The sequence below is a fragment of the Xenopus tropicalis genome, chromosome 8 (genome assembly GCF_000004195.4).
Source record: "Xenopus tropicalis strain Nigerian chromosome 8, UCB_Xtro_10.0, whole genome shotgun sequence".
Taxonomy (NCBI): Eukaryota; Metazoa; Chordata; class Amphibia; order Anura; family Pipidae; genus Xenopus; species Xenopus tropicalis.
This window is the reverse complement of record NC_030684.2, coordinates 110,177,185-110,202,290: the sequence shown is the minus strand read 5'-3', so window position 1 is coordinate 110,202,290 and position 25,106 is coordinate 110,177,185. Positions and strand designations below refer to the sequence as shown.

The 25,106-nt window shown below is 41.0% G+C and overlaps 2 protein-coding genes across 13 annotated transcripts in view; one reads left to right on the top strand and one right to left on the bottom strand.

Annotated features, from left to right (window-relative positions):
• ryr3 (ryanodine receptor 3) overlaps positions 1–21,429 on the top strand; it is a 244,769-nt gene extending 223,340 nt beyond the window's left edge. For all 12 annotated transcript variants that reach the window (XM_031891310.1, XM_031891309.1, XM_031891308.1 and 9 more), the window contains 14 exons: positions 323–494; positions 916–1,002; positions 1,497–1,703; positions 2,323–2,453; positions 2,878–2,920; positions 4,143–4,270; positions 5,115–5,175; positions 5,267–5,413; positions 7,146–7,280; positions 8,066–8,222; positions 9,354–9,418; positions 9,836–9,936; positions 15,113–15,164; positions 19,608–21,429. In XM_031891310.1, the coding sequence (XP_031747170.1) occupies positions 323–494; positions 916–1,002; positions 1,497–1,703; positions 2,323–2,453; positions 2,878–2,920; positions 4,143–4,270; positions 5,115–5,175; positions 5,267–5,413; positions 7,146–7,280; positions 8,066–8,222; positions 9,354–9,418; positions 9,836–9,936; positions 15,113–15,164; positions 19,608–19,703 (1,582 nt within the window). In that variant the 3' untranslated portion in view covers positions 19,704–21,429. The remainder of the gene's footprint in view (positions 1–322; positions 495–915; positions 1,003–1,496; positions 1,704–2,322; positions 2,454–2,877; positions 2,921–4,142; positions 4,271–5,114; positions 5,176–5,266; positions 5,414–7,145; positions 7,281–8,065; positions 8,223–9,353; positions 9,419–9,835; positions 9,937–15,112; positions 15,165–19,607) is intronic.
• Positions 21,423–25,106, bottom strand: part of aven (apoptosis, caspase activation inhibitor) — a 181,945-nt gene continuing 178,261 nt past the window's right edge. Inside the window, exons 5-6 of the mRNA XM_002935329.5 lie at positions 23,177–23,465; positions 21,423–21,886 (exon numbers count right to left, since the gene is read on the bottom strand). Of these exons, the coding sequence (XP_002935375.2) occupies positions 21,783–21,886; positions 23,177–23,465 (393 nt within the window). The 3' untranslated portion in view covers positions 21,423–21,782. The remainder of the gene's footprint in view (positions 21,887–23,176; positions 23,466–25,106) is intronic.

The window sequence follows — 25,106 nt, the reverse complement described above, 5'->3', positions numbered from 1 at the left end:
TACGTCTCCCTGATGGATTGTGATGTGTACCAGGGCTACTAACCATCCAGCAGATCTTGGTGGCAAATGATTTGCTGCAAACTAATGCTGACTCCACTTACCTCTGCCATTGAAAGGGCAATAGCAAAATGGGTTAATCAATTTTCTGACCCCTGGATTTTGTTTTATGATGGCAGTATATTACCATTCCTCATTGTCGGTGGGTTTTTACATGAGTAAAGAATCTTAGATATTTATGATCCAAAATTGTATCTGCCAGTATTCCTTTTGGTTTTTTCATCATTACACTTTTATCATTCAGTGCATTTGACTTTATTCTTAGCCTGGAAGACGGTGAGAAAAAGGACAAAGTTAAGGCAGAGGAACAGTCAGAGTTAGTGGAAAGTAAAGAGAGCATAAGTAAGAAAAAGCGAAGGGGACAGAAGAAAGAAGAACCTGAAGCATTTATGGCAAACTTCTTGGCAGGCTTGGAGATCTACCAAACAAAGATGCTGGTAAGAGACGACCATCAACTTTTTTTCATGCATTTCTTCCTTTTTTGAGAATATTCTTGAACCTGAAAACACCACTAAAAATTATTCTTCCATTGCACAAGATTTTCCTAGACTATAATGCTTAAAAGAATACTGTCAACAATAGTAATAATGAATATAACTTTGGGGTGAAGGCTTCTTCTGCGGGAAGAAGCTTTGTGCAACTTCACAATACCAAAGCAATGTAATGGCTTTCCCACCAGCGACTCCTATTGTTGGCAGTGGAAAGGCATTTCGGAGTGGTTAGTCGCCCACAATACACAGATCTTTTGCGGGCGACTGAACTGCTCTGTCAGACATCAACCTAAGGGTGCGAAAGTTAATCATAATTTGATGTGATTGATTAAACCTGCTGATTGATTTTGCCTTCGCTTTATTTCAGAATTATCTGGCCAGAAATTTCTACAATCTAAGGTTCCTTGCTCTGTTTGTCGCATTTGCCATTAACTTCATTCTTTTGTTCTACAAGGTAAAATAAATCTTTTCCTCTCTCTTGCACCCTACACTAGTCGTCATAACAGCAGTTTGCGTACTTTAACAGCAGACTCTTTTGTTGGGTCCTAGTACCTTTTGTTGCCTAGCGAGGAATGTAATAGTTCCTTTGAGGACAGATATTTCAGAGTTTCTTCCCAAGACAGACTTTTATCTTTGGGCTCACAGTGGTTCTCAGCTATGCCTTTCTCTATCACAGTTGGTCTGTACATATCTCATTATGTGCCTTTATAGTTCAGCTTGGTGGGAATAAGTCTGAACAATAAAATCTGTGTCTTTGGTTTCTAGTTTTCTAAATTCAGAGCCTAGCAATTAAAAGTCTGAACTGTTAAGAGTTTCTGCAGAGGAAACTGTCAAGCCACGTGATATATTTGCCTGTTACCATAATTCAGTAATATTTCACCAATGTCTCATCCGTTACCAGTGATGTAACACAATAAGTACCCAGTGACTGATGCTCTGTATCCATAGGTTACTGAAGAACATTCCAGTGAAGACTCAGACAATGATACAAACTTATGGGACACATTTCAAGAAGATGATGAGGATGCCAATGAGGGAGCTGTATATTTTGTTCTTCAGGAAAACACAGGTTACATGGCTCCAACACTGCGCATACTGGCTATTATCCATACCATTATCTCCTTCCTCTGTGTCATTGGGTACTACTGCCTAAAGGTACTTGCCCTCAAACTTTTATATTTAAAAGGAGGACTATTTTATGTGGAAATCTTCAAGTCTGATGAGATCAAAATAAAATATCAGTGACATGTTTGTAGCGAGTTGTTTGTTCACAAAGCTGATATATTGGGGCCAAGTTTCTTATTATCACTAAATAAGTAAGTGATGAACCATCATTCCACTCAGGTATTGTTTTACCTCCCAGCAGCCAAACAGAGATTGTATCTGATAACGGATGCTTCCCTAACCCTATTAAATCACATTAGATGAATTCAGCAGCAGACAGTCCCAGAAGACTAACATTTGGTCTTTCTGTTTATATTTATAAATCACAAAGTTGATAATACAAAGAATGAGTAGTTTTAATACAAAAAATAGATTTTCATTATAACTCCTGCTGTTTGATACCTGAGGGAATGCTTCACAGTCACACCTTATTTCCAACATTCACATTTATTTGAAAGATTTAGTAGAATATTGGGTTTATAATGGATGTGCCGTATTGTTATCAGAAATGTTCCTAAGACTCCAGCTTCCCTTATTGTCATAGGTTGTGAATAATAATGCGTTTTTAATGTGACTACAATACATTTGCTGTCCTCCTTCTATCTGAAAGGTTCCTTTGGTGGTATTTAAGCGTGAAAAGGAAATTGCTCGCAATGTGGAGTTTGATGGCCTGTACATCACAGAGCAGCCTTCAGAGGATGATATAAAAGGGCAGTGGGACCGACTTGTAATTAACACCCCGTAAGTCACCGCTTGCTTTTCTTTAGCTTTAGCATTTATCTAGGGAAAGTCAGATTTTTTTTTATTTAATGCAAATTTGCATGCAATATTTATTGGCCACCTCTAAACATTGCTATGAAGGCCATGGACCTTGGCAAACATTTTGCTGCTTTTGCAATAAAACATTTAGGAAAAGGCTTATATTTTATATTTCCTTATAGCTTCTCAAGCCCCATGGCTGGCACATTGTAGTATTTGGGAGTACACTTCCACGCACTTTGCAAACATGCAGAACTTCTTTCAGAAATATACTTACATGTACTACATTTACAAGCTGTGAAGCAATCATAACAATAATTACTTACAGTCTACAGGCAATGATTTCCTTACTGTGCCGTTGTGCAACGCAGTGTTTTGAATAACATATTGTTTTATTATTTTCTAGGTCATTTCCTAATAATTATTGGGATAAATTTGTTAAAAGAAAGGTGAGTGGTTGAGTTTCCTGCTTACATTAGTATTCACAATGGCTAAGGTGGCCATACGCGCACCAGTATTATCATATGAAACTAAGATCGGTGCATGTATGTGGGGAGATGAATTGATCGATAACGTTAAAAGCCTTGGATATTGGTTGTCTCGCTGACTGGGCAGGACTGAAAATTTTGATCGTAAAATTAATGCAGAATCGTCAGATGGAGAAAAGAATTCATTAGTTTTTACCTGCATATCTGACGATTCAGCTCTTAATGTTAGTAGAGTAGAATGGTTATGGGAAAAATCATAATTGTAGCATGTATGGCCACCTTAAGACTACATATTTGTTTTTTTTTGTGATGTATCCACAGCCAATATTTATTGAAAAATGTCAGTACAAACGCTTCTCCGCACTGTGAAACTGCTGTTTTACACTGTAGTCGTTTCCAAGGAAGCTGCTGCAGTCTAACACAGGAGTCTCGCAGCTCAGGCAAGAATTGGTTCTTTCAGCTCTCCACATTTTAATCATTCTAACATCCTCTAGCTTAAGTTACCATGGATATTAAGTCTGGGGGAAGAGATGTTAAGTCCCAGATGAGCATCAGGTGAATTTACTGTTCTGAGACGCTGGCTGATCCTGTTAGCTTTGGCTGCAGTTAGACAGTTGGCCCTGTTTTCTTTTTTTTTTTTTTAATATAAAAAAAAAAAATTCTTTGCTTTAGAAAAGCATGACCCATCTGAGCACTGATGTCTCTATATTCACAAATCACTTGCTCTTATGCACATTTTGAAAAAGGATATCAATTAAACACACCATAGTGGGTGTAGATATGGTTACCAGATCATTTGGCAAATCAGGGAGACTCCTTATAGATCCAAGTTACTGGGCGAGACTGACTGCCTTTACATTACATTTGCATTGAATGCAATCAGTGCTGCCCTTCCAGCTGGACTTCCTATCTTTGTCTTGACATTTCACATGATCTACGATTACATACATCTTTTTAATGTTTTATAAATGAGCACCTTCAGTCTAACATGTTGTACTTATTGCAAATGTCCCAGTTGTCCCTGCTTAGTTGGTTGTTGGCCCAAGAAGGGTTGGGCGATAGAAGCAAATGGGTGTGGTTTGCGCAGGTCAGGATCATTCAATAGATATCACTACAGCTAGCAGAGTGTTACTAATTGCCTATGGAAATCTTTGTACTGAATGTAACATTCTTTTTTGTTTAGGTGATTAACAAATATGGTGACCTGTATGGGGCTGACCGAATAGCAGAGCTCCTGGGTTTGGACAAAAATGCCCTAGACTTTAGCCCAGTGAAGAAGACCAAACCAGAAGAAGGTTCACTTGTATCTTGGTGTGTAAAACATTTTCTTTTTTTCAAAATATAGTAAATTAAACATATACGTTACCCCGATCTTTACATTCCCATCCAATTGCGAAGTTTTAACTCCCCAGCAGAGAATTCGTTACACAGAGCTGACTGTTGGGTGGGCCCTTGCTGTAGGAATGGGGGAAGTTTCACACACACACAACACAAAGTAACAGTGGTTCTTAGAAACACCACTAACTAGAGGCACCTCTGGCCAATACAGAGATACCAGGGTATTCCTTAACTTGGAAAGAGAAACAGGTCTCTTTTCTGAACAGACCCTGCCCAGTGCTTGGGGTAACCATTAAAGGGATGTAACTAAGTAAAGCTAAGCAATCCATCAGCAGGGCACTGCTTTATATTAAGTTGTATCTTTCTTTGTTCATCAATTTAATTACATTCAACATTCTTTTACAAAATACTATAACATCTTTATTCTATGGCATGCAAATCATCTTTTCTTATTGTATCTAGCATTCCCTGTGCCTATGCCTCTCATTTACATACAGTGATTAGCCTTGGCATCTGGCACATTTAAGCTGTTTGCATAGCATTGACCCTGAGGTGCCATTCTGGGACAGAAATCTCCATATCATTTCAATGTGAAATTTTCAGCTTTGAAATTAATGATTTTTTGTGTGTGTGTGTGATCTTAACTTCAAATAGCGCCGAAATCTCCCAGCAGGAAACTGCAGGAAAATATTTTGGGATAGGACAGAAGTAATAGCAACATTGCACTGTGCCCAAATAACAATCCAGATTATAACTATATATATATATAGATAACTAATATATACTGACCGACGCTATGTGCTATTGTCTCCTGCAGGCTGAGTTCCATCGATATGAAGTACCACATCTGGAAACTTGGTGTCGTCTTCACTGACAATGTATGTATAATGCTCATTGGCCAGAATGCAGTTGTAATGTTATTGCTAGATTGTGTCATGTGACATTGAGCCTTACATTTTTTTTTTCAAGTCATTCCTGTATCTTGCCTGGTATACCACTATGTCTATCCTGGGACATTACAACAATTTCTTCTTCGCCGCCCATCTGTTGGACATTGCAATGGGCTTTAAGACTCTGAGAACAATCCTTTCTTCAGTAACTCACAATGGAAAACAAGTAAGTGCATAAAGGCAAAATGGCTAAGAGTTTCTTAAAAAGCATTTCTGTATTTACCTGTTGTATACATGTACGGCTAAAACTTCTGCCACATCACAAACTTTTTTCCATCAATGGCAAAAGCAAACAGAATATGCATCCCAGTAAGTATATAGTAGCATTAGTCATTTTAATTCCATGTGACATGAGCCCAGCTCAGCGGTGCCTTGTTCCTCCTGGAATACTGCATATACAGTGCAGGTTACCCTTCCATGTTCTGACAGTTTCTAAATCCAGTGCTGTTTGTTATTGCTTTTGCATGAATTATTGAACACTCACAGCTGCTTTAAGCACTCACAGCATGCACTATTCATTTTGCCTCATGGATAAAAAACCCAACACATCTCTTCCATAATGTGGCACTTACAGACAATATTGCCTGATTAAGCTTTCCAGGCACAATGATCCATATACTTGCTATATGGAAGCCAATCTTCCCTCCTATACTCAAAGGGGCTGATTTATCAAATATCAAACTGGAGAATCATAGAGGATTCCTGGCAGTTCGATATTAACAATACGTTTCTGACTGGCAGGAAAGATTTTAATGAATTGTCACATTTATAAAAGCAACAACTGAATATGATCTGTGGGGTGATCATTCAAAGAAAAACACTATCACCTGTTCAAATCCTTCCTGACCAATGTGTAGAACATAAGGGGTGAAAGCATAGATGGTCCAGAGGGAACAGGCACCCAAGGTCACTTCCTTCCCCCTGGCTGCACCTCTGGCTCCACACGTATTGCTGGGTGCACAATACTCACAGGGCCATAAAGGGCAGAAGAGGCAAGTGTGGCCATAGACGGGGAGATTTCAGCTGCTTATTTAAGTCCTTTAGACTGATTTGCAGTTTTTCTGCTCACATATGGGGCCCTCTAACAGGCCTCCCTGACACTGAGAATCATCCAGATGTCAATCGGGCAGGCTTGATTTTCCTGTCGGATTTAGGGCAGCATCTTTATGTGGTCCTTGCTCCAACTGCTCCTATACCCATCATTGTAATTCGATTTTTTTGGCCCTAGGGCTAATGATCAAATTAGCCCAATATTACCCACCTTGGGTGAGCATATCGAGAGAAAGATCAGCTCATTTGGTGACCTTGCCAATCAAGCAGATCTTAATGTGTATGGCCACCTTAAGCCCGCAGTTGCACCCTAGGCAAATGGCTCTGCTGCCTACCCCCAGTTCCAGCCCTGGGAGAAATGAGTTAGACAATTCTTTTCTGCACTGTAATGCATCGTTACAGCATGGAAAATAAAGGGTTAAATGTAAATTGTTTACCAATATAAATAGCATTAGCACTTGGTAACATTTTCCAGTGATAAATCAGCATTATGAACTGAACGGATCTGATTAATAGAGCTACACTAGCAGTTCAACCTATATGGGAGCACATTACTGACACTGGAAGGTTTGGACAAAACTATATAACGTACATGCAGTGTTTATATTGAGCCTAAGATTTTGTTACTGACAAGTGATGAAAGAAAATGAGCTATTCAAGATCCTGCCTGTATAGGAAACTTCCTCTCATGTTATCCCCCACGTATAAGTGAAAATCCTGTATGTTCTGTTTAGAGCAATAAGTAGCCATATCCTTTCATTATTGCACCTAAGTGCAAGGAGAGCACTAGCTAAATATATACTATATCCCTGCTACAACCTCTCTCTTTTATCTCTTTCCTCGCTCAGTTGGTGCTGACTGTTGGACTTCTAGCTGTTGTCGTTTATCTGTACACTGTTGTGGCCTTCAACTTCTTCCGCAAGTTCTACAACAAAAGTGAGGATGAGGATGATCCTGACATGAAGTGCGATGACATGATGACAGTACGTATGCAGCATTATATTGAGAAGCACCAGCTGGAGAATGGGAATTTTTTGTACAATAGGGACACTAAAGGGATTTCAAAGCCAAATGGAATTTCATTTGTTCCATACAGTACTGTGACTTTTAGGGCTGTGACAAGGTATATGAAATGCAATTTCAAATATACAGTAAATGAACTACCAAAAGCTCTTCTCATTGCCAACAATGGCAACACATATTATACACTGATTCCAGAATAGTCAGAGGTAAAAATGAGATGCTTTGAGGTCTGTGAAAGCATTAGAAGCAGTTAGTGTGAGTGCTGGGAGCCAGAGTCCTACAGAATGCCTGAATGTTTCATGCTCGCTTCTTTTTTCCATTTTCTACAATCCTGAACAGTGGGAAAGGGCAGAATTGTGCTGAATTCTCTACTACAGGGTTTTTGGATGATTTAGTGATATATATGACCTTACCACAAAGAAAACTCAAACTTTTTGGGTTCAAGCCCACCACTTGGTCATGACCTTCAGCCCCCCCCCCCCTCCTAAGGAGGGAAGCCCAAGTTTAGGAGCCACTATGCGTGTTTATTCATTTAGCCTGCAGCCTGAAAATATACTGAATGTTGCTCTAATGACAGCTATTAAATGATGTATAGATGCATTTAATGTATATATGCCACAGCCTACAGAGACTTTGATGATACATTCAGTCTACGTTGTAGTTAGATTGCTAATGATGTCGGTTTCCTAGCAGATGTAATTCTAACACTCAGTGGCCAGACATAAATGTGTTGTTCTTCCCGCAGTGTTATCTGTTCCATATGTACGTGGGAGTCAGAGCAGGAGGTGGCATTGGAGATGAGATTGAAGACCCTGCAGGAGACCCCTATGAAATGTATAGAATTGTGTTTGACATCACTTTCTTCTTCTTCGTTATTGTCATTCTCTTGGCAATTATCCAAGGTGAGCTAATTACATATGTCATTGCCTTGTCATTATCTCTCTCAAGTAACTTAGCAGTTATTTATCTTACCTGATTTATTATACACATACAAGATGCATTAATGAAATTGGGTTTGCTATCTTACAAAGATGAAAAGCTGTCTCTATATAATGCTGTTAGTGCAGCCAGCCGCTGCTGCCATCTACAGTTTTAATCCCTTGGCCTTTCCCTGATGAGTCTTAATAGGTAAAAAGCTGGCCATTTAGCGTGCAGGTCTACACACTACTGAATGCTAAATAGAAAGCAAGGTGGCTGTGGTTATATGAATGCAATTAATTCACATTACTGTAAAAAGAAATGTTTTTCACTTTTCCCTGTCATATTAATGATTTGTATATATATTGCTCTATTTCAGCGCCACAGAGAGACACCAAATGCCTAAATCTATCTAGTGCTTGGGCTTTCCCTGAGCTTTAAAGGGAACAATCATTTTATTTCTATTATGTTCTATAAAAATATTAGCAACCTTCGATGCTTGAGTATGTGCGGGAGCACTGAAATTTAGTAGGAAACATTTAAAGGAGAAGGAAAGGCTAATAAAGAGTTAATCTCAAGCTGCAGGCATACCTTCAGTTGTCTCAACAGTGCCCTAAAGTCTCCCCATATTTAACCTGTTCAGATGATCAGCTAAACAGAAAAAAAACCCACTGAGCTGTGTAAAGAAAGTTCCCATAATGCCTCGCTCCTGGACAGACACCCAGACCAAGTGAACATGCTCAGTTAGTTAGACTATGAGTCAGCTTCCTGCTGATTGGCTCAGATCCACATTCCTAAGGGGGGGGAGTGAGTTCTTAGCATTCTTGAGGGAGTGGGGAGGATGAGAGAACAGAGAGCTGCGTGTCTGTGGCACAGGAATTACAGGCACAAGAAATCTTTTGACAGAGAAGTCAGTGCAGCGTTTCTGTGAGTGCTTATGGCTGTATTTACATAGACCTTTCTGATAAAGCTTACTTAGTTTTTACCTTTCTTTCTCCTTTAAAAAGAAACAATATTTGATAAAAAGATTAATTATCCACAGCACAAACAGTTTATCCATTCCCCATGATTTCTATATGTGACTGCTTATAGCTACACTTTCCTTTGCCACACAGGTTTGATTATTGATGCTTTTGGAGAGTTAAGAGATCAGCAAGAACAAGTCAGAGAAGATATGGAGGTATGACAAACAGCAATGTTCCCTACCACTTGTACATGTGAGCAAACACATCCTGTTTAACTACAACAGACCAACCAGTCCTGCTATGCCTGGTCATAGGGTTAGGAGCCCTGGTCTGGTCCGACATACAGCAGAAGTAAGTGGCAGAGGGAGCAGATGGGCATTGGGTCTGTCACCATGACTGGCAAAATAGCCCCATTGCACCCGGGTGCCCTTGCAATAGTAACACAACTCTTAATAATTCACTCATTTTACTAAATAATATATCCACTTGCTTTTAAGCTTGACAAAGGTCTCCAAGCGTAACTAAAATATTAGGCACTTAATAGATTGACCTGAATGTGCTCTGCTTTACTATATAGAGACTTTTCATATCTGCAGTGTTTATTCTAAAAACCTTTTTTCCTTTGTATTTAGACCAAATGTTTCATTTGTGGGATAGGAAATGACTACTTTGATACTACACCTCATGGATTTGAAACGCATACTTTACAAGAGCACAACCTGGCCAACTACCTGTAAGTATGAACTAGATCCGGTTCAGTCAATGTTGTGTTGTACGGTTAATCATCAAACTTTAAAGTACAGACTAAGTGCAAGGGCGTTCTAAGTGGAGTCTCCAGTTTCCTCTGCAGGTGTTAATAGAGGCAAAGGAAAGCATAAGTACCCCCATAGCTCCATTGACGGACCCGGCATTGGCATTGGAGCTACACATAGTGGATATCAGTATGAAAATGCATACATTTGGGTTTTGGTACTGATGTGCACGCCGTGTAGCGCCACACATGCTGATGCCCAGCCTGTCAGTGGAGCCATGGAGGTGTGTGCATAAAATGCATCTGTTTTCCTTCGCCTCAATAAAAACGCCTGCAGGGGAAAGCAGAAAATCCACTTTGTGTGGCTCTAAGGAGCTGTAGTTTTCAAAATGTTGTCAAATGTAAAATCTGATGTTTAGGTTCAAAACACCTTCCCAGTTAGTGTATAGTGAGCAATCATTCTCAGCTACACTGAACATTATTGGTGTAGGAAAAGTGCAGAAATCTCTATTATGCCAATGAATGAGGAGACAGACACAAAACATAACAAAATAAATGGAAAGTGATGTCCAGACACTAACACCTACCTACTTTCAGTAGTACAGCAGCATCACATATTGGCTATAAAGTACAGCACAACACAATAATACGCAGTCACACACACGTACAAGCAGACTCAGTCTCCCTCACATTCAGGCACAAATAGATTCAGTTTTCTCTCAGTCTCAAAGATTCAGTGTTTTCCACCCACACACGGAATGAAAAGCATCACGAATCGGGCTTCTTGCTGCCTGCCATAGAATGCCTGCAGTGTTATCAAGGTAGGGGCAGGGAATAGGGACTGGGGCGCTTTCTTGTCTTGTTTGAGGGAGGAAAAATATCCTGGTGTGTAAGTGAAACTGCACCCCCCCATGGATGCTTATGTAACACCAGGCCCAAGTAGTTGTAGAACATGGAACCCTATCATTCTCAGCTTACCCCTACATTCAGGGACTGGAGATACTGCACAAATAAGAGTTCTCCCTACATTATACACATTTCAAATAAAGAGACAGGCACTGGCAGAGGCTGTTGGGATACAGGGGCTGGATTGAGAGCTCTGTATAGACCGCCAGTGAAATGAATGTTAATAACATAAGCTCCCAAGCATTTCACTCGCAGTCTGAGACAAGGCCAAAGGAATTCATCTACGCTGACCTTTTCAAACTGAGAGAGAAGAGAAAGCTGAACAGCCACAGGTGTCAAATGTTAATTCCTACAGGATATATACACATGTCTCTCTGAGTCAGCTCATAACTTGCTTTTTTTGTCTTTACTATATTGTTGCTACCATCACTGTGAATCAGCAGCTCTCAAATATCTCCGTTTGACTGCTCTTCTCTCCTGTCAGCTGTATCGGAATATTTGTTTAGAAGGCTCTTTCCGAAGTTTCTTTAGCTCCATGTACCAGTTCCCCCCACTAATCTGCAAACTGCAGTTCCACTACTGCTGCACAGAGATAAGTGGAGCTTTATAGCTTTATATCTGTCCTTTTCAGGTTTAGGCTGGCATTCAGGGACCCAAACAGCCCCCTGGCATTTGCCACAGTCCACAGATTGCCAGTCCGGGCCTGATCCTGCCCAACTAAAAGCTGATCTGCAGCTCTCTGCTACTAACTTCTCATGTGGAAGATGTTATTTAATACAATACAGATGCTCTGATATAGATTATCATCTAAGTTTCTGTTTTTCTCTGTAAAATAATTTTCAAACAAAGTCAAGTATAAAAGAGCAACTTCTCCTACAAAAATAAATATGGGAATAAATATAAATTCAGTCCCATAATGGGCCCTGTTAGTTCCTGGCACCTTGTGGGCTACAGCCTCAACACACACAGTCTTTAGAAGGTTTCCAAAATGCAAGGCCCATGTAATATAAAAACATTACCAGAAACTATTATTTACTCCAATATATCCAATATCACATGTACTACATATATCCCTTTTATTTGCCAGCACCATAACATTTCCCTAAAACAAATAGCAGCTTTCACCCGCCAGTCTTTCTGGCACATCATCAGTGACATTTACAGAGATCTGCAGATAGCACATGTGTGCTGTAAATTCACGCAATAAAGGATGCAGGCTTACACAGGCAGAACTTACTTTGATTAAACGTCTTGCTTAGATTGAGCACTGTAATGGTTAAACTGATCACAGGGCAGAAGGTTAGGAGAAAAAAAACCTGTTCCTCAAGCAGAGTGCACAGCTAAAGCACAGATTCTATAGAAACCAGCAATGCCACCTCTTTATTGGCTGCTAGACTGGAGGGTATGTTTGCTAACCTGAGCTGAGAAGAGCCCAAGAGCCCAAGCAGATTCCTAAGGGAAGGGGCTAAGTGGGTTAGATGAGAAGAAAACCCAAGTGATTAAGGGGATGCTGAAGCCAAACAACTGGAGTGGCAGAAATGTAAATATGTAAGAGGCTGCTCACTGATTACATTTTTTGTGGGTGGTTTGTGGGGTTTAGCCTCTAGCATAACATATGTAAATGGAGCTTTTAGTAGCAATAGAGGGCTTACTTCCCAGAATTCCTTATGTTTTGCATAGAGAATAGGAAAGGGTCTCCTCACACAACATTATTTTCTTGTGTACCCCATGAGTGTTCTAAGCAGTCTTTAACCCCGTCTACCAGTAGCACCAGTGGTATTTTCATGGACTTGTGTAGAAAAAACCTTTCAAGCTGACATAAAACTGACTGCTAAAGGCTGACACTGAGCGCGCTGCTAGAGAGCCGCAACCCATAGTATCAGGCATGTATCTCACAACGGGAATCTCAGAACTCCTTCATACTGTATGTACCGCTCTTGTACTGACAGTGCTACCACCAGGGTTTGTTATGGGCAGGGACCAAAATATGGGTCCCTGTGGTGTTTTGGGTGGGTCACCCTGCATACAGTAACATTCCCTCTTATAACACAAAACATTGATAAAGTAAAGTTCCAAAACTTATCAGAATGCAACTCTTGGGTCACACAATGAATTCTCCATGTCAGCCCGGGTCTCCTGAGGAAGGGGTTAAGAAGCAGAGCACCAGACTGTGAATCATCATTAGATGAGTCAGTTTGTGACCCAGAGCATTCCCAGAATCATAATCACAAAGCTCCACTGAGCTAATGCCTTGCATAATGCAGCAGCTCCTTCTACACAATACAATCGCTTGGCCATTTTGCCCAAAATATATAAACCAGCCTAAATCATTGACCAAAAAGCTTGTCAGCTGCATTACACAGAACAGAGACACTTTCCTTGGATACATATTCAGCCACTGGGAAACAAAACCCAAGCTGCCTGATAATAACTATGATATGGAACTGATCCAGCAGAAAAGAAACTGACTTCATCCTTTGAACCTCCTGTAACTGCCTGATCTCTTCTGGAACACAAGTCTATGGTTTTAGCAATACATTTAGACAGTTTACCATAAATACCAAATAAAATGCCAGCCCATCAAGAAATGACTATATTGCTAACATATTCCCACTGCTTTACAGAATTTATACATCTGTCCCTGCTCCAGCGGAGCTTACAATCTAAGGTCCCTCTCAGATTTGCACACTCACTACAGTCAGGTTTATCAGGAGCCAGTTCAGTTTTTGTTCTGTGCATAAAGGAAGGTTGAGTACCTGGAAAATGCCCACAACAATACTTGCTGACAGTCCCGGGCTAGGATTGAACTCAGAACCCCATGGGCGCTGTAAGTCAGCAATGCTAACCCCCTACATGTGCATCAATAACACTACGATCAGCATAGTGTGAGCAGTAGTCAAATACCCCGTCTGCTAGTTCCACTGTGTAATGACAAGACTATGAGCAAAGAAAAATAACAATAGTGAATTAGCAATGCAATAGAATTACTTATCAATAAAAAATATGCAAAAAATGTAATGTACAATGTGATAAGTCTCCAGATTACTTTGTCAGTACTACTAGTCACTGTGTGTAATGCCCATTTAACTGCCTAAAACAAAACAAAAAAATCATAAACCTGCAATAAAAATCATTTAAACCAATAAAAATATGATCACAATTCTTCATCCACTGCCCAGTATACAGTTTTAGCAGGAAGTACCGGTGCTGATACAGTTCCATTCATCTGCAACAGAGCAAAACCCTTGCTGGGGGCTGTCTGTCTGTCCATCCCTGAGCTATAATCCATGCAAGAAAAGAAAGGAAAGAACTAACTACTAACTGAATGAGCGCTTTAGTTGATCCATAACCACCCTCATGTAGGGCAACCTGGCGACAACGAGAAAGTAAAGAACACACAAAAAAGACCAAATTAGAGTTAATAAGAAACAGAGATCTGAACCAAGAATGAAGAAATACCATAAAATGAAGGTCTTTTAACCTTCACATACAAAGCAGTCCATGTTCTGGGCACTGTATTATATGTAAATATTACATCACTCTCTCTCTTAATATATACATACATATATATATCATGTTGACTTGTGATATTTGTTTATTAAGAGAGAGTTCTATGTACAGTTGCCACTGTGTCCCCAAATAAAACCATCCATAATGGTCCCCCCCTGTACAAATGACAAACTGCAGGGCTGGATAGATATTTCTCACTGAGATAAATGTGCTCTCTTGCAAAATACATGGTTGCAACAAAGTGTGGCTCAGTGGCATAATTAGAGTTTTTTGGGACTCTGCAGAGAAACTTTTAAAACTTTTAGGGGCCCTCACCATTTATATTAGCAGGCACTTGTAGGTCCCCTCAGTCACACTTTACTGCTGAGCTGCAAGTTGGAATGATATACCCCCCCCCCCCCCCACCCCAATCCTGTGAGACTGCCCGAATCAGACAGTAAGTACAGGACTCTCCAGTGCCTTGCTACACACCAACAATATTTTTCACATCAGACTTTTTTTCTGAATTCTTCTTGCCAACGGATGGGTTAAATTACATTAGCCTTCCTGATGGAAAATCAGTCACATTGATTTGCACCTAACCTTAATTACTAAGGCTTTATAAAATCAAATATTCTTAATCAAATGACACTGAAAACAGCAAACATACAGGGCCTGTTAGTGAACTCAAAGGGTAAGCAAAGCCTCCCCCTATTTCTGTGTCCCACTTCTGTCAGTTCATGTGATTGTTTGTGTATTGCAGGTTCTTTCTCATGTACCTGATTAATAAGGATGAGACGGAACACACCGGCCAGGTACGTCATGATTGTTACTATTTATAAGACAACTACTTGCACATATAATTGATTCAAGACCCCTTTACTAGCAGTCACCAAGTGGGTTCTATTCCTAGGGAAACAGGAGAACCATAAAGGGCAGTTACAGACTTGGGATTACTATAAGCTAGTGATTACCTGCCTATATACCTATGGCTTGCACATTCGTTTAGTCCCTATATAAAACCCCCTTTGTAGTTTATTGGTCACGACTTCTGTGATTAATTCCCTGACCCGTAGGAGGATGAACACAAGCACATGGAAAGGTGCAGCCATATAATCCTGCTTACAGTATTCCCAGATAGATACATTGGCACCATCAAGGGACACTGAAATCCCATGGCATTCAAATATTAGGCACAGTTTATCATAGCCCACACCTTCATTGCCCGACTGTAATATTGACTCATGGCACAATGTAAGCATGCCTCATGTGGGGGGTTTCCGTACCCAGGAACCAGCATTTATCAGATCAGGTAATATTTCCCAATCCTCCAGTGCAAAAATAATTATTACAACTGGATTCCACACATGCAAGATAATATCCGTTACAGGAGACAATATGGCAAAAAAAAAGTAAAGTTCTGAAGCATATAATGTCAACATAGAGTATAGTGATATACATAAGTTGTCTTGTTTCTAGTCACTGTAACATTCAGAGCTGTTGTATTGATACGCTTATTGGAAAGTTAGCGGATATATAGGCTACATCACACTTCGGTGTGCCATAGTACCATATATGTATCGTGGTGGAGACCCGGTATGATCTATTTACATTTAAATTCACCAATTCTGGACATGTTTAGTTAAAGAGATACCTGTTTTCTGTGGTATTGTGGATCCTGGGAGGCAGCAGTGGTTTAGAGTGGTTTAGAGGGTAGTAGACGGTTGGTGCCTCTAAGACTCTCTTGGTCACACCAAGTTGTGCATTTGAATGTGTCGACTGTCAGCTGCCTGATGTCACGGGAAAGTTTCAACATATAGTTAGGCCACATGTCAAAAAGTCTGTGAGCTGTTTTATTAATGAATGCCTCCAGCCAATCCATATGGAACAGAAAGTGTAGGTTGTTTTTTATTTTTTTTAGATTTATAGATGGCGGGGTGGTCAGCCAGTCCTGTAATATGGCCCTCCTGGTTGCTGTGGCCAATTTTTCTGCTAGTGCTTTAGTTACTTGTTATCCCCCTTTTAGTTTACTAAAGAGGGTCCATTCAATGTCTGGTTTAAAGTTTTGTTTTGTTAGTTGATGCCAATATTCATACACCTGTAGCCACAGGGATTGGATGATTTGCCAGATACAGTGCGGTAAGGAGCCTTCCTCCTTTTTCCATCTTATACATTTAGAACTCTCCAGTTGTCCCATCTTAAATCTCCGTACTGGGGTGAGGTAGGATTGGTGTAGTAGTTGTAAGGCCATGATTTGGTACTGCCTAGAGGGGGGAGTCTCATAGCATGTGAATGGAGTTTAAGGATGTACTGGTTGTCAGTGTTTCTGTCCATTTCCTAAGAGATATGTCATTGTGTGGGTGGGCTAGATCTAGTCTAATGAGTTTGTGCATAGATGCTGTAGAGTGGAGGGTATTGACTCTTTCCGTATATGGTTTGGGGGTTGGTGAAATCTCAGTCTGTCAGTTGCCGCAAAACTTCTCTCACATAGTGTGTGGCTTGCCTAAAGTAGTAACATAGTAAGTTTGGTTAAAAAAAGGCATACGTCCATTCATAATGCCTATATACAGTATAACCTGCCTAACTTCTAGTTGATCCAGAGGAAGGCAAAAAAAACCCATCTAAAGCCTTTCTGATTTGCTCCAGAGGGGAAAAAATTCCATCCTGACTCCAAGATGGCAATCGGACCAGTCCCTGGATCAACTAGTACTAAGAGCTATCTCCTATAACCCTGTATTCCCTCACTTGTACTGAGAGCTATCTCCCATACCCCTGTATTCCCTCACTTGTACTGAGAGCTATCTCCCCTACCCCTGTATTCCCTCACTTGTACTGAGAGCTATCTCCCCTACCCCTGTATTCCCTCACTTGTACTGAGAGCTATCTCCCCTACCCCTGTATTCCCTCACTTGTACTGAGAGCTATAACCCTGTATTCCCTCACTTGTACTGAGAGCTATCTCCCATACCCCTGTATTCCCTCACTTGTACTGAGAGCTATCTCCCATAACCCTGTATTCCCTCACTTGTACTGAGAGCTATCTCCCCTACCCCTGTATTCCCTCACTTGTACTGAGAGCTATCTCCCATACCCCTGTATTCCCTCACTTGTACTGAGAGCTATCTCCCATAACCCTGTATTCCCTCACTTGTACTGAGAGCTATAACCCTGTATTCCCTCACTTGTACTGAGAGCTATCTCCCCTACCCCTGTATTCCCTCACTTGTACTGAGAGCTATCTCCCCTACCCCTGTATTCCCTCACTTGTACTGAGAGCTATCCCCCCTACCCCTGTATTCCCTCACTTGTACTGAGAGCTATCTCCCCTACCCCTGTATTCCCTCACTTGTACTGAGAGCTATCTCCCATACCCCTGTATTCCCTCACTTGTACTGAGAGCTATCTCCCCTACCCCTGTATTCCCTCACTTGTACTGAGAGCTATCTCCCCTACCCCTGTATTCCCTCACTTGTACTGAGAGCTATCTCCCCTACCCCTGTATTCCCTCACTTGTACTGAGAGCTATCTCCCATAACCCTGTATTCCCTCACTTGTACTGAGAGCTATCTCCCCTACCCCTGTATTCCCTCACTTGTACTGAGAGCTATCTCCCATACCCCTGTATTCCCTCACTTGTACTGAGAGCTATCTCCCATAACCCTGTATTCCCTCACTTGTACTGAGAGCTATAACCCTGTATTCCCTCACTTGTACTGAGAGCTATCTCCCATACCCCTGTATTCCCTCACTTGTACTGAGAGCTATCTCCCATACCCCTGTATTCCCTCACTTGTACTGAGAGCTATCTCCCATACCCCTGTATTCCCTCACTTGTACTGAGAGCTATCTCCCCTACCCCTGTATTCCCTCACTTGTACTGAGAGCTATCTCCCATAACCCTGTATTCCCTCACTTGTACTGAGAGCTATCTCCCCTACCCCTGTATTCCCTCACTTGTACTGAGAGCTATCTCCCCTACCCCTGTATTCCCTCACTTGTACTGAGAGCTATCTCCCCTACCCCTGTATTCCCTCACTTGTACTGAGAGCTATCTCCCCTACCCCTGTATTCCCTCACTTGTACTGAGAGCTATCTCCCCTACCCCTGTATTCCCTCACTTGTACTGAGAGCTATCTCCCATACTCCTGTATTCCCTCACTTGTACTGAGAGCTATCTCCCATACTCCTGTATTCCCTCACTTGTACTGAGAGCTATCTCCCCTACCCCTGTATTCCCTCACTTGTACTGAGAGCTATCTCCCCTACCCCTGTATTCCCTCACTTGTACTGAGAGCTATCTCCCATACTCCTGTATTCCCTCACTTGTACTGAGAGCTATCTCCCATACTCCTGTATTCCCTCACTTGTACTGAGAGCTATCTCCCCTACCCCTGTATTCCCTCACTTGTACTGAGAGCTATCTCCCATACTCCTGTATTCCCTCACTTGCTAGAGATGCTGGGTTTGAAGGAAAGGGAATTTGGAAATTGCTTCTGTGAATGTCATGAGGGAGAGATTTCTATTAAGTATGTCTCTGATACAATAAAGTCCTCCTTGTCTCCATTTTGTGAAAATATTAGTCATTAGGCCACTAGGGAAGTTCTTGTTTTGGGTAACTTTGTGTGTGTGTCTGATTGTGCTCCAGGCTTAGTATGTGTGAATGAACAATTGCTTTTCTGGTTAGTTGGTAGCTCATTTGGTGGTAGGTGAAGCAGAGAGTTAAGATCATAACGCCATCTGTCCAAGCAAAATGGAGTAATAGTGGCAAAAAACTTACACAAATAGTCTTAAATTGCTGTGTTCAATTGCTGTGATTTGCTAACAATACTCCAAGGCATAAAGCAGCACAAAGAACAACACTGTAATAACAGGAATCTGCTTTACTCCACCATTGTGCATAACCCCTTGGAGTACAAATAACGAATGCCTTGGGCAAGAAACCTGCCTTTCTCCTTAAATATAGAGCCCTTAGTGCTGCCCCCAACCTTCCGAGCACAAATCAGTTTGATAAAACAGACTTTACTACAACGGTAACTTTGCCACCTCTGTAGTTAAGGTTTGGTCGCACATTGTTGCAGTTACCACTGTGTATTAGCTTTGTGTTACAACAGTTATAAGACAAAGTGTGTCCCACAACATTGCAGTCCCTCCTTAGCACAAACTCTCACACTATTTGCCACTGCCCTGTGCTCCTGGCTAAGCTGCGCCCATCTATTATGTGGCGCTCATGTTAACAGAATTCTTTTTCCCTTTTTCAGGAATCCTATGTCTGGAAGATGTACCAGGAGAGATGTTGGGACTTCTTCCCAGCCGGCGACTGTTTCCGCAAACAATATGAAGATCAGCTTAGCTAATAAAGCACCCAGCTGCTTGTTCCTATGGTTGGGGATGGAGCCCAGGGTCACCAATCCTCCCAAGGGACACATTTTGCAAGTGGTCACCTTTTTCCAACAAGACTACACAGCCATTATCTGGAGCTGTTTCCTTTATACAAAGGATGTATAAAATAAGAACAAATCTCTCAAATGTGCAATGAAAACACAAATTTACAAAATAAAAAAAAAGTAAAACCAAAAAAAAAAAGTTAAAGTAATAAAAAAAAATAATAATAATAATAATAAAGATCGCTATACTACATTAATAAATGGATGCTCTAACATTCTCAATCAGCCAGAGTGCCATTTGTTGGATCACTGAACAGAACCATTAGATCATGTCTGGAGCAAACATGAGAGGAGCTGTAGCTAGAAGTTAATGAGTAAAGCAGTGATATCAGTGTGACTGGCCTCCTGCATTCGTTTTACCTTTTACTCTACGGACACAAAAACACGGGCAGATGTCTTATTATTAGAGAGTCACTGATGGCCACCTCAGCCAAGGACTAATACCTATCCCCCCCCCCCGCACACACATACACACTATGCTGAATCATTTCTGTGGTTACATTGGTTTAACTGCTCAAATGTGTCCCCACCACACGCTGCTTACTAATTCAGCAGTTCTACTGAACCCCAGTCTGGAGAAGCATGCAGAGGGGGATTTATGTTGCCACTGGGGTTTCTGAGGAAGACACTAACTGCAGACACATTTATACTTAATAATAATACAAGTTTGCCAAAAGCAATGAATGCTACTCTTAAGCCTAACAATGTAGCAGCCACAGGTTCCAACGCTCATAGCCTTGGGGGTTTGACACCTGTGGCACCAAGATGGCTTGCAGCTCGGAACCGTCCATGTTTACCTGTGTAAAATAGCTGAAACTAAGGTTTATGGTAGGATCTTGCTGTAGTTGGGGAATAGTCAAAACAAAATGAAGGATAGGGTTGGAAAATTTTACTCCTCACTACTTTTTCCACCCTGAACTTAAATTAAGTGCCTTAACTGTCTGTAGACGTAGCTATGCAAGATGTTTTTTATGTTCGTATATTAGATTGACAAAATACACAGTTGTGCTGTTCTTTGTCTTACTGTATGAAATGAGAAACTGCATTCAGTTGCTTTTTAGTTTTTTTTCTTTCAATGACAGTCTGCTGTTATTTAAAGAAACTGGAATGTATCTTAAAATATCTTTAATTCTCTTAATTGAAAATCTTATGCCAAAATTAAGCACTGCTTTCTGGTCATTAGTAGGTGCTGTAGTGAAGCTGCTAACTTTATGCATTTTTCTTCAAAAACAATAAAGTGCCCATCGCAATAAACAAATGATAAACCAGCTGAGCTCTTTGTCTTACTATACAGAGTCAAGATATTAGATGAGCAGGGGATATTTGTACCAGGGACGCCATACCCGCAGGTACTGCCATCTAACTGGGTCCAGGGTTTTTCAACCTGTAGGAATGGGCGGGAAATGATGGTGATAACAAAGTACGAAAATAAGCGCTAAAATGATACTCACATACAGGTTCTGAAACACTTGTGTGGTTACCGAGCTGAGCAGCTGGATACCAGTATGAATGCCAGGTTGAGGGGTGGCAGAACAGAAAGGCAATTAAGTCATTAAAGTACTTAATTATACACCAAATCCAATATTTCTATTCAAAATAATATACAGAAATAAAGACACTTACCCTTTCAAATGTGTAACTGCTTGGCAATGTTTTATTTTTGGTAATAATGGTAAACCATACGGTGACAATTGGAATAAGCCATTTGCTGGGTGAGAACTGTGTGACCCAAGGGCATGGGCCTTCAACAGCATTTTCTGCTTAACTGAAAAAGACCAACATTAAGCAGTTCAAATGCAATCCCTAATTCTGACCATGTTTGGAATAATATAGTTACTGCATAAAACTAATATTCACTAGCGTTTTCATTTTATTATACAGGATATATAAAGGTACAAGAAACAGGCAGTTAGGAGGCAGGTCTATAGAAAGGAGCCACTGCTCTATATATGTATATACGCTCCCTTTAGCTTCCCTGCCCCCGGCACATCAGGAGATCATGCTGTCCAACCAGTCCTCTAGATCTTCTTCAGTTACAGATTTATTCTTCTCAGCGGAAGAGGAGGCAACTTCATCTGTTATTGGAAGAAGTTCTGGAGGAAAAAAATATGAAGAGCCTTATATCCTTATGTAGGGGCTACTTCTACCCTGCTACCGACATCCTGGGGCAACACTATGTTCATATCAGGGGGCTTGCCCCTTAAGCAAACAAATTTACCTTTAAAAGTCCGCTTATGGGGCATTTACTAACGTTTCTATGTTTTTTACCGTGATTTGTGTTTTTGTGCTAAAACACAATTTCCGAGTGTAAAGAGTATGAAATACACAAATACAAAACTTCGCCATCATGTAGAATCCAATGGGAGCTGTCATTGGCAAAATGTAACAATATTTATTTCATTTGTGGTTTTAGAGGTTTTTGGGGGGTTTTGTTTGTAAATCTACAACGATTTGTAGGAAAACATAAAAACCACAAAAAAATGTTTAAACTACGTTTTCAAAAACTTCTAAAACCATGAAAATCAGAATGTTGGTAAATCTGCCCCTAAGTTTTTGTACATTCCATGCAAATAGTGCCCTGGTCAGGATCAGCTGAAGGGGCAGGTTTGCCGTACTGTTATTTACCCCTGACAGGGGCAGGATACACACCTAGATACTGCGCTAGGAATGCACTGAATTCAGCCCAATACCAAGGAGCCTATCAGAAATCGCGTGTCTGTGCGGAATTGGCATCAATGATTTCATGTTTCCCGATTGTATTTTTAATCTCAACTCTCCTTAAATCCGACCATATTTCGAAAGATCTTGACTTTGTTCATCTTGATCAAGTTCAACTGAAGAAATTATAGTTAAACCTTCCCCTTAAATCTGCTCTGTCTGGTCTGATTGGGTCATGTGACTTTGTTTGCAAATCTGAGATTGCAAATTAGGGTGCAGATTCTGTTCATTGTTAGACCAAACCATATGCTGAGGATTCAGTTATCCCTAAAATACTCCCATTTCATTTAAGAAAAGGTGACCATTATAAAGCACCAATCAGAAATAGTTTTTTTTTTACCCCTTTTTAATTTTTTATTTAAAGGGAGATAATTTGGTCTTTTTTTAAAGGAAAGTATACCCCCACAATGAACACTTAACCAACAGACAGGTCACTTAATATGGTATAAACTATTAAAGAATCTCTCCAAACTGGAATATATAGTAAATACTGCCCTTGTATATCCTTACCCTTGAGCCGCCATGTTGGCATAAGCATAAATATGAAACAATACACAAACTGCAGATGAATTGTAGTACAATCTGTTTCTGACTCAGGAACACCCTGGAAGTGACACTGAAATGCCTTTGTGCTTTGGCTTTTGGCTCAGAAGTACAGGACTTACCTTGACGCTTCCCATGAAGGTCACACTCCTTCTCTTCATTGGTGGGTTTAACGCCTGCTGCCTCTTTCACTGGGGCTTCCAGACTAAGTAGAAAGTCAAGTTCTTCATCTAATTCAAGCTGAGGGGAGCTGTCCTGGGCCCTTGTGGTATTTGAAACCTGTTCTTCTGGAGGAGCCATTCCCACCTGAGTAGAACTTGCTGCGCCAGTACTGGGCGGGGCTTGGATGACAGGAGGCGTGATTAAAATGTCTCTCGTTTTAAAATGAGGCAGTTCCTGTGGTAACACTTCCTACGGAATAGCACAGAAAGGGAAACATTCATGGTACCAGGTGCTTTGTCTTCTCCATAGTTTGGATACCCCAAGGGAATAAATAGCAAGAATTACAGATAAAGAAAAGGAAAATGTAGAATGCAGAAAGCCGTCTATTCAGCCTGACGTGTTTTGTGCAACAAGCACTTAGTTGTTAATAAATATTCATCATTCTATATTTACAGTTGGGCTAAGTGGTTCTCTATCTCTATTTTGTGCATTGTTTCAGTTGAGAAAACCCATATTCACATGATGTGGAATTTATACCTACTGACAAGCCAGGAAGTGCACTGCGTGTGGAACTGCTGCTGGCTAACTAGGCTTGTTAAAAGGCTGCATCTGGGCCTTCATTAGCCATTTTGGCACCCACCATCCTCTAATACAGTGGCACCCACCATCCTGTAATACAGTGGCACCCACCATCCTGTACTACAGTGGCACCCACCAATTAGGGAACTGGCACACACTGCAGTCATTAAATGGCTTCCCTGCTGAGAGCTGCACCCTATTCTGACAGGGTAACGTGCCGCCCTATGGCACACTGCGTTGTTACTAAGGAGGAATCGTCCCCATATAAAGGAGGCTCCTATTCCCATATCTGTGCTTAGCGACACATTCACTGAACAACAATCCTACTGCCCTGTGCTTGTGCATGGCCAACCCAGCGTCCCTTCTACAGTTCCCACCATGCAATAGGCTGTTATCTGTGCCACACTGGATAAAAGAAGAGCTGGAATTTAGCAAAAGTGGAGGCCAGGGAGATTATAGCAGGAGAAACGTTACCTGCACAGGTAGAGGCTAAAGAAGGCTAAGTAAGGCTTGGCCTCATAGTTAGAAGCTCTCCCTTGGGAAGCCCTGTATTGGCCGTGTATTCACCCTCCTGCCCTACTAGTGGTGGGTCTGATCATGCTTCTCTGTGCTGCAATGGGCACAGCTGTGATCCCAAAAGTTTAGTGTTATATACATAGTTTGAACCTGATAAAAAAAAAGGTTTCACTTTCCCTTTAATAGAAATGCAAGATGCCAAAGGGCAGCAATTTATCCTCTCTCTGTAAGGGAACTGAATGGTTATGGGGAAGGGCATTTTGACATTGGCCTCAGTGATCAGTTAAGCTCTGTAATGGGAACTGCTATGATCTGCATTGATTCAATCTGTATCTGCCAATGTTTATTTCCATTACTCCCCTCACACAATGCCGCTGGGGTTTCATGGAAACATGATATTATTAATATAGGAGTGGTTGCTTTCAAACATTAATGCTATTGGTACTGTAAAACTATATATATATATCAGGGAAGAAAATATGCGTAATCCCCAGGGAGTGCAGCGCTTTGCTGCTTTGCTGGGTACGGAAGATCCCTCAGGCAGCGTGGACTCATGTTAAAAGGGTATTTCAAAATATCAAACCCACACATGGCATTAGGGATTTTGGTCTGGAAGTGGCAGATAAAAAGAATCTTTACCAGGTGTATAATGTGCTGTAAGTAACCCTTTCATATCATCTTCAAATCATAGCAAAGGGACAGCCACTGCTGCCAGTCACAGCCCATTATATTGCTGGGATTCAGAGGAAAGAGTAGAAAGTCTGTGGGCAGCACAGGGTTAAGGCTCCACAATCC